Raw genomic sequence first — 10,151 nt, 5'->3', positions numbered from 1 at the left:
ATTTTCTCCTGGACCCAGGCACATCCTGCCTGCCTAGGAAGGGTCGGGAGCGGTGGGTCCCTGGGTTGTCTTGCTCCTTTAGCCTGCCTCTCCTGCTGTGCTTGCACTCCCTGACCGCTCCTGTAGCCCCTTTCTTGTCTGACTCTAACCTTGAGAAAGGGATGGGGAGGAACGGGAGAGGGAGCCAACTTCAGCCTTGCAGGCGGCTGAGATTTGGCGCCTGTGCCCCTGAAGCTGTTGGGTTTGAATTTATACCTGCAGAAGAGCTGCAAGAAGAGAATGGTGGTGGGAAGGCGAGGGGAGGGGTGTGTGTGTGTGGGGGGGTGGCAAAGAACGTGGAGGAGGGGGGTTGAATGAGTGAGGTGGGGTAAAGGAATTGCAATTCATTGCTTAAAGCATCTGTTTGCAGGCCCCCGCGGGGTGCTGTCTCGGCAGCTGGACCGAGCACTGTCCAGGGTTCTGAACACGGCGTGGCTCTGGCTGCAGTGGCGAAAGCAGCCAGAAAGCTTGGGTTCCTTTCCCTTTCAAGCAACTATGCAAAGCCAAAAGGTCCCGATATATAGGGGCGGGGGTGGTGCAGAAGACCCTTCACCTTTTCTCCCTTCTCGGAAAACAAGTTACCTTACCTACACCCCTTCTCCTTGAACATCTACAATAAGCCCGACTTCTTAGTGGGGAAACGTACCAAGCTCCAACTTAAGGACACTTTACCAGGCGTTGCCTTAGTAACTGATATGGATTTTCCACAAGCTGGCAGATTCATATTTGCCACTTGGATTTTATGTCAGGGTCTCTTCAACCCCGCAAAGTTAAAGTAAAAGGCACCTCTTTTCACGTTCATTTGTAAGTAGAGCTTCCACCTTTAGAATGAGTTTCCAAATTTTCTTGGGGGGGGAGTTAATCTCTTCAAATTTCGGAAAGTTCTCTTAGGTTGAAGGATTTAGCTCCTCCCCTCCTCTCTTCTCCCTCCCTTGCTGCCCCCGCCCCCCCCCAGGAGTCAGAAAGTCATAGATGGTTGGGGACTGGGAAGAGACTTGAGCTGGAGAAGCGGGCAGGTGGCGGGAGTCTCTTCGCCGCCTGTGAGCTGTGAGAGCGCTGGGAGCAGGATATACCACTTTCTTTACTGACCAGAACTGCTTTCGGAGCAGTCCCTGCAGCTGCTATCAGGATGTGCTGAAATGAAATGGACGGGGCAACAACTAGCATCACTAACCCCAGAGTTTAAACACATGTCCTCCGATGACCAGGATTTGAATTCCCCCCCCCCTCTTTTACCAGCAGCATCCAGTTCACCGCCGCCAACAGGACTCCCACTTGTACCCTTGATCAATTTACCTTGATGCACCGGTGAAGGACGGGGACTTGAATTCCCTCTAAAAACGCCTGCAGGGTGTGGGGGCGGTCGTGGAGGACCAGGAAGAGGAGGTGGAGGGGAAAGAGGAGGTGGAGGAGGCGGCCAAGGCGTTGGACCAGCAGTGTTGGCGAGGGGGACCAAGCCGCGAGAGGCAGCGTCTGGCGTCTCAGTGGTGCGCTCCCAGAGCCTGCAGGCGGGACCAGCGTGGGAACGCTGCTGGCCGGCGGTGTACCGCGTCCTCACCACCATGGTCCGGCTCCTCTTGGTTTTCTTCCCAGCGATCTTTTTGGAGATGTTCCTTCTCCCCAAGAACCCCGGCAGACAAGTGTTGCTGGCGGGAGCCTCATCGCAGCGCTCTGTGGCCAGAATGGACGGAGATGTCATTATTGGAGCCCTCTTTTCAGTCCATCACCAGCCCCCCGCTGAGAAGGTGCCCAAAAGGAAGTGTGGGGAGATTAGGGAGCAGTATGGCATCCAGAGGGTGGAGGCCATGTTCCACACATTGGATAAGATCAACGCGGACCCCGTCCTCCTGCCCAACATCACCCTGGGCAGTGAGATCAGGGACTCCTGCTGGCACTCTTCCGTGGCTCTGGAACAAAGCATCGAGTTCATCAGGGACTCTCTGATTTCCATTCGAGACGAGAAGGATGGGCTCAACCGGTGCCTGCCTGACGGCCAGACCCTCCCCCCAGGCAGGACTAAAAAGCCTATTGCTGGAGTGATCGGCCCGGGTTCCAGCTCAGTAGCCATTCAAGTCCAGAACCTGCTCCAGCTGTTCGACATTCCCCAGATCGCCTATTCTGCCACAAGCATAGACCTGAGTGACAAAACTTTGTACAAATACTTCCTGAGGGTTGTCCCTTCTGACACTTTGCAGGCAAGGGCGATGCTTGACATAGTCAAGCGTTACAATTGGACCTATGTTTCTGCCGTCCACACGGAAGGTAGGCATTATATTGGGAAAGAAAAGTACAGAGAAAACCAAGGTATTGCATGATATGCTCCTGGGATCATAGTATCGTCCCTGTTTATTTCTAGCACTGTGGGGAACAGACTTTACCCTTCTTAGTACACGCCCACCCAGGCATTGCTTTTCATCCTCATTCCCTCGTAATTATAACGTAAGCAAACCGCATCTCATGGTGTTACTGGGGATAGGAGGAGCATAAAAAAATATCAGAGTCTCCGTGCAGGGTGTCCAGCTGTAGAGTTTAGTCTTACACAATGGTTTCTCCTCATATTCTAAGTTTTTGTTTGGCAGGCTTATTGGCCCAAGGTGTTAGATTACCCTTCAGTGACTGGTTATGATTATTCAAGTTCAATAGGCTGGCTAATCCTGAGTGAATGGTTAATCAAAAGAAATCGCTGTCTCTGGATGTTAATTTGAGAGCTTTACCTTGTCTTCAGCAGTCAGATGGTGTTTCCTTTGTCCTCTCTCATCCCATATTAGAATCCAAAATGTCGCTGAGAATGTGGGATTAATGCAGCCATCTCCCTCAGGGCATTGGAAATTTATCTCCAATTCTGGGATAACTCAGATACAAAGAAATTGTAAATAATTCAAACCATTTATTCCTTGCTGTAAATGCTAGAAATACACATTTCCTCACTTCCCCAATAATTATCTTGTTTTATGACAGATGACACTGAAAACTTCTTGGATTTGAGCCTTGGTTTCTAGTCCCCCCCCCATCATCACAATGACTTTGCTCTTCAAATTTAATGTTAGATCAATTATAAATTACCAATAAAAGGATAGCAGATGTCAGGTTTAAAATGCCTTTTAAGAATGAATCAGATTGACCTGAGGTTAAAAGCTTTAATTTTTTTCCCCCATGTGTTGTACACATGAATTCTCAAAGAATTTCTTGCTTAAAGATTTTCTTTACTCTCTTCATCTTAGCCTACTTAAATTTTTGGATAAAGATGAGACTTTTGAGCTCATCTATTCTTAACTTCCCTAGTAGGTTTATAAGGAAACTGAGGCCCTGGCACTAAATTGACATCTAGGATAATCCACATGTATAAATGCTGGCATGAAGAAGAGAATTTTGAGGGTATTGTTGCATTCATATTTCTTAAAATCAAAAGAAAGAAAGAAAGCCCATAGACATGGCTTCACTTTTCAAAATATTTACAAAAAATTTAGTTACTTGTGTGAGGTCTGATTATAAAGATTAGGAAGCATTCTTAGTAAAATAGTTATATGATCATAGGGAATGAGTAAAGATGCTTTAATTTATAAAAGGCATTGTTTTCAGAACAAACAAAAATGATATAGAATTATACAATTTTAATTTCAGAATATTCTTTTGAAAAAAACTTTCTGCTACAATATTGTCACTTCTAATATATAATTCTTGTTTCTGTATCTTGATTTTAAATTATGAACTGCATCCTTCTTTTTGAACACAGACTCATTACTTTTTTAAGACACAAATTTAAGTCCAGAAGTTAAATCCTCACATTTTAATGTTAATTTCCTACACTTTAATGTTTAATATAGTTTCCTCTAGTGCTTAGATGGAACATTTTGAAAGTATAAGTTAAAAATGTGTGAAATATCAGCACTGGAGAGATCTCTCCAAAAGGAATGACAAAATCCAGGTTGAATGTTGTTTATTGACATATTTAATAATTTTCCCTCCATTGAGCTAGGCAGTTGATTATTGATATTATTATTTCTTCAGGAAGAAGTAATGTTTTATCACTTTATACTGATTTTTATTTTCCATATTTTATATAAGATATTTTGAGGAAGGAAGGGTGTAGAAGAAAGATTCACTTTTCTTATATCTATTTCCCAATAGTATTACTTTGGTAAAAATAATTGCTAATGGAGTTTGCTTTCTGAGAATAGAATTATGTTTTTGGAAAATTAATTGGACTTCTATTTTCTAATTTTGTTGAGGAATGACTGATAACTTTACCTGTGTATTACTTTGGACTACTTTATTTCCCCTCTGCTTTCTGACTGTAACTGTATTGCAGAGATGGTATCTTCACATATTCCAATCAAGTGATTTTATTACAGGAGATTACAACTATTCACTTAGCCATTTATATATGCTGTCTTGTTTCTTCTTAAAGGAAATTAATTTCTCTTTTCATTAGACATAACATTTGTGAAAACAGAATTGCTTTTATTTTCTGCTATCCAAAAAGAAATTTTGTCTAAGCTCTTGGTGTAAGCTCCAACTAAAAATGTATTTTTCCTAAGGCTCTGCCCTCTGCTTCTCAGAGATGCATTGTGTATTGGCCTATGGGCACTTTCTTGGATCACTTAGTAATTTCCCTGCCTTCAGACTGATGGGGTCATGTAATGGTGACGGTTTCCTGTAAATAGCAGCTAAGTCCACATTATCAGGGTTGTTCTTACCATATGGGCACTATTCAGCAAGGAAGCCTATTTGTCTGAATATTGGCAATTTGGAGCTTAAAAATCTTGGGACCTCCAGTGACCTTCACTTCTCCTTTCCAAATCGGCCATTGCCTCATTAATTTGTTGCCACCATTTCTTAAGTTAGAAATTAACCCAATACAGTAAATATCAAAAAAAGACTACACTACTGTGGCCTTCACTTCTATAGTTAATCTGGGTGACTTTGCAATCATTGATAAGGCATCTAGTCTTTGAATGACCTCATTTTAAAATATTCCTTTATTACTTTATTGTACATTGAAGTAAGCTTTGAGGTATTTTCTGTTTTTAAATTTTTATCCAGAAGAATTTAGTTTTTATATTATTTCACATTGTTTTCAATGCTCTATCATATCATTTGTGCTGCAATTGTTGTCTGGTCATAACAACACGACCAGTTTACTTGACAGAAGAGAGAATCAGTGCGTGTGAAGTTACCTGCAATAGACTTTCCAGAAATTGTTCATGATTGCTTCCTGAAAGAAATGTTGAGAAAGATCTGTCAAGGAGGCAGAGGAGCATTGAAGCAATAGAGCTTCACTTGAAAAATTCAAATGCACTTTGGAATGAGCTGCTCACCTGGAATGTGTATCTTTAAATATGCTAAACATAGAGTACAAAAATAGCCTCTACTGAGAATATCTCGGCCAAGGACACATTATTCCATTCTTCTGATGAAATTAAGATTGCTCCCACCCAAAATTAAGTTTAAAACAATACCTAAAATAATTTTATTTGGTTAAATTTAAAGCATTGAGCAAGTGCAATGAAGAATGTCCTTTGAATTTGTAGTTTAAAAAAGTTAAAAAAAATTGGGGGGGGGGATATTTTCATTTTGTTTTAAGCATTTTTCTCTTCATATGTCTTAGGCCAGCAGTCAGGCAACGATATGACAAAGGTTTAATGGTGCTGCTTTCCTGATAGAAATATTCACTTTTTGTTTGGTTTGATTTTCATTGTGGGATAATATTTTGGGGGCATTTGCTTATATATTATTTAAAATTGTCCTTTTTTGACTTCTTTTCAAAGTCGGATCTTTTTCTTTTAGCAACTTTTTTACTATTTCATATAAAACTAAAGTTAAAATTCTTATGGCATCAGAGGAAAGTCCTCATAAGTCATAAGTACTGTGCAAGGATAAAAAGATTATTTTAGATAATGCAATTACATATAATATTTTTATACCTATTGTTATAGTTCTTGTCTACTTACAGTAATTTTCTCTATACCTTTATTTTCTTGGCTGCAACCTATTTCACAGGAAGTTATCTTAATGAATTGCTCTATTTTTTCATATTATAAGGAATAGAATTGTCTTGAAAGTTTATTTAGGCCAACCAATTTAGGTGCTTAAAACTCCACTATTACAACCTTATCCATGCTCCAAGGTTATGATTCGATTAGGATTTCTAATGAGAGTGGGGAAAATTTTTGAGTTAAATTCCAAAGCAGAATCTCTCAGTTTGTTCTTCTTTATACCATAAACTGACTCCCTGACATTTCCTCCAATTTCCCATCAACCCCTGGGTATCATCTCAAAGAATGCAAACTCTTCTGTCATGCGATATTTGTTTTCAATGAGTTCTCTCTTTCTTATACTACACCTCATCAGTTTATTCTCTCATATATCCTTGGTTCTGGTTCCTTCACCATGATAGCTAACTTTAACTAGACCGTAGATACATTATTAAACCAAAGTCTTCTAAACAGTATGTGCCTCTATTAAGTCATATCTTCTTTCCTTTATCCTTGCACAGTTATTATTATCACTATTATTAGTGCTACTATATCAAATGGTAGAAATGTGATATTTTTCTTTTAAAGGTAAAATTATTAGCTTAAGTCTGCCTTTTTAGCTTATTAGTAGATTCTAGAATTTTGATGAATTTATCTTAGAATTCCTACTTTGTGTCCTTAGGATTCTAGCTTCCTTCAGTGGCCACTTGTCCTGCTATGAACTATTTTGACAGTATGCTTTTCCACTGTATATCCCACCACCTTGTAGATACACCAATAACTCTAAATAGTTTAAATGAAAAGCTAGTACAGTGGATGTTCAACTCACCTTGAACATTTACTATATAAAACTCTGTCACAAATTTTAAAACTTACTATCAGTTATTAAGTATTTTACACTAAAAGTGCAGTTTGAACACATAAAACAAGTAAAATCTAATCATTGGCAATATAGACTTTAAAAATATGAGTTATGCTTAAGAAGTATTAAAAGAAAATATTGGTGATTTAGTTATCTTGAGAAAAACTAGAGGCAAGAAAATTTTGATTAGTGTTTTATTTGGTTACATGGATTGTAAACATTTGTAGCAGTATTGAAAGTGTCTCCCTAGAGGGAAAAATAAGCAGATCTATTTACTGGAATGGGAAGTCCAGGCCAGCAACTAATAATAAAGACAGAAGTAGGCTGTGATATTCTGTGATTCCATAAAGATGGAATATGTAGGATAATAATGTAGAATCTTGAAGCATGTGCCAAAGAGTATGGGTTTTAAAAAAGATGCTCAAGCAGGTTTGACTTGATTCAAAGATAATAGAAGGGAATTCTTTTTGAAATGTGTAGGGAGATCCATTTGATGGGAAGGGGGAAAATCAACTATTAAAACTTCAGTTATTGTAGAATTCTAGGTACTACTATCTATTAGGATAGTTGGAAAGTATAGAAAGTATAGAAAGTACTCCAAATGAATACTTTTTAGCAAAAAGTTAGGAGGGAGAAGAGAAAATATTTGCCAGCCAGGCTGACCAGGTGAATTTTGGTGTAGTTAACAGTCTTTTGATGTATGGTATTCAAACCTATGATTCTTTTGGTATAAACAATACACACTTGTATTTAATATTTTCAATATAATGAGAACAAGGTTTAGTTTTGATTCTCCAGCTGGTTTATCAATATATTTTATGCTTGAGAATTCGTCTTTTTAAACCTCAACTTTTACATTTAAAATATTTTACCAGGTGAGTTTTGCAAACTATATTATGTAGTTTCTTAACTTCTTTTTAAATAAAGTGGTAATTTAATAGATCATGAGCATAAATTCTTACATTGTGCTAGCATAATTTAAAAATGTAATCATTTATTCTACTCAGAATGGACCCAGATTAATTTTTTTTCTCTTTTCTCCTATGTTGGCTAGACTTATCAGACCAATTTTCTAAGTTATTAATTAATATTTAGTGAATAACAACAATGTGGTAAAGATACACTTCTGATATTTTGGGAAAACTTGAACTCTTCTTGATTCTTCTGTCATATCTTTGTGCTCTGACTATATTTGTCTTGGAGCCAGTTTTATAAGGAGCTGGCAGGCTTAGGACAGGTGGTGGCGGCAGCATCTATTTTATGTTCCTATCTTGTGCCTGGGCAGTTGGCAGTCTTCTTTTGAGCACTGAAACTTTTCTCTGAACAATGGAGTTAATTGTACAATGACTGGTTTATTGATTTCTGATAACTCTATGGGTAGGGACTACAGTATTGTCATATTAAAAGGATTAATTGAAGCTGTATTTTCAGCGTACTCTCTAGGAAAGTGACAGGATCTGGGGAACCAGAGTTGAGGAGAGAATAGTTTGGTATATCTACAACTCCTGAAAAAACAAAAACTACTCGTAAAGAATTCCATTCTGATATTAGTTTGTAAGCAACATCTCACTAGGAGAAAGTTGTCAATTTTTAGAGAAATTGTAGCTGAAACCAGAGTCAAGGCAAGACATAAAGACTTGTCAAAATGATCCCTGTCTTATTCATGGAAGAGTTACCATTAAATTCTAAATTTATATAGAAACATTTACATCTTTCTTATACTTAATTACTCTCTATGCATGTCTACATTTTAAATCTTACATTAAAATCATAATTTTAATTTTTTTCAGTCTCACAGGAAGATTTGCTTTCTTAAACTGATGGCATTGTTTTATCAAACATAGAATTAATGTTTTATACGGAGAATTTATAAGTTTACCCAGAAACTTGGTGATCAGAAATCCTTATTTATCAATTTTAGGACTATCTTGTTTTATGCACTTCAGAGCCAACACATTGAAGATAGAATACTTAGATACCTGTTATCTAAATAATTCAGATAATAGGCAATTGAAGAAAAATATTTTTGGGAAAAGATATTCTCTGGTTACCAAGTAATTTATTTGCTTTCTAATGAAGAAATTAATTAATGGGTACTTGGTGTCTACTATGAATCACACACTTTTCTGGACACTAGAAACATAAATTAAAATAATAATCATGGGAACAATTACTATTATTATTACTAGTAGTAGTATTATCCTCAGGGTTCCCCATAGTCTGTTGTAAGAGACATAGAAGTATATAAGTACTCATAGGCTCATGGATTACCAAAAAAAAAATCACATTTAATTATTTCTCAAAAGAAATGCACAAGAGACTGGGAAACACTATATATACATCTCAATTTTATTTATAAAACAAGAATAGTATTCATAGTCATATTTTCTACTTTACACAGTGTTTCATTGAACAGGGGATGCTACACAGACCTCCCTTTAAGTTGCTTTTGTTAAACTGCCACCGGAGATAGAGTCTTCTCAGCTGATAAGTATTGAGCAAGTACAAAAAAATCAACTAATGAGGTGTAGATGTTTGAGCCAAAATCCTAGCAACATAAGATGAAAATAAAACTCATGGCTAACCATTTGAGTTGTGGATAGAATATCCTGTAAACAAATATGTCCATGTGGAAGTGCTTACATATGAGGTTCCTACATGTAGAATTGCAAACTAAATAGGACTTTTCAACTTTATTTTAAAATGTTATAGTGTCACCTTAATCAGAATTTACTCAGAGTTTTATAGGTTATGAATTTATTTAGAAAAAAAATTTCTCTGACTTAATTCCCATTTCCTAAAGTATCATTGCTTTAAAACTTTTTGTAAATAAAAAATCAACTGACATAAAAAAGTATAGCATCTCATGTTACACATTAAAAAAGTAAGGTTCAAAAAAATTAAATGACATGACATATCCAAGTCTACATATTTCATTAGTAGCAAAGTTAAGACTAATTTAGCTTTGTGTTAGATAACTTTTGAAACCAAGGGGATTTTGTTTGTTTTTTAACTCACATGACCTGCCCTTATATATTTTCCTCCTGTGAGTTTCTTACCATCTGGCCCAACTGCATTCTTCCCAACTTCACTGTGTCATTTAACAGCTTTTTGGAGGCTCCTCTCTGTCACTGAGAACCTGTGCTCACAGCTGATAGTCTTCCTCTCAGTGTCAATCCTTGCTTTAGTTTTGGGTGACTGCAATATGCATGCATGACCTATTGGTGCAATAAGGATCCCTATCCTCATTGTACATAGATCTTAACTCTGTGTCC

The 10,151-nt window shown here is 37.7% G+C and overlaps 1 protein-coding gene across 1 annotated transcript in view; it reads left to right on the top strand.

Annotated features, from left to right (window-relative positions):
- Positions 1-1,601: 1,601 nt before the first annotated feature.
- The window catches only part of LOC308635082 (metabotropic glutamate receptor 1-like), a gene marked incomplete at both ends in the record, with an annotated part of 33,931 nt that continues 25,381 nt past the window's right edge, over positions 1,602-10,151 (top strand). Inside the window, one exon of the mRNA XM_081269337.1 lies at positions 1,602-2,301. Within this exon, the coding sequence (XP_081125463.1) occupies positions 1,602-2,301 (700 nt within the window). The remainder of the gene's footprint in view (positions 2,302-10,151) is intronic.

Source organism: Spermophilus citellus (genome assembly GCF_964194105.1).
Source record: "Spermophilus citellus genome assembly, chromosome: 16".
Lineage (NCBI taxonomy): Eukaryota > Metazoa > Chordata > Mammalia > Rodentia > Sciuridae > Spermophilus > Spermophilus citellus.
This window is presented reverse-complemented; position numbering and strand designations above follow the sequence as displayed.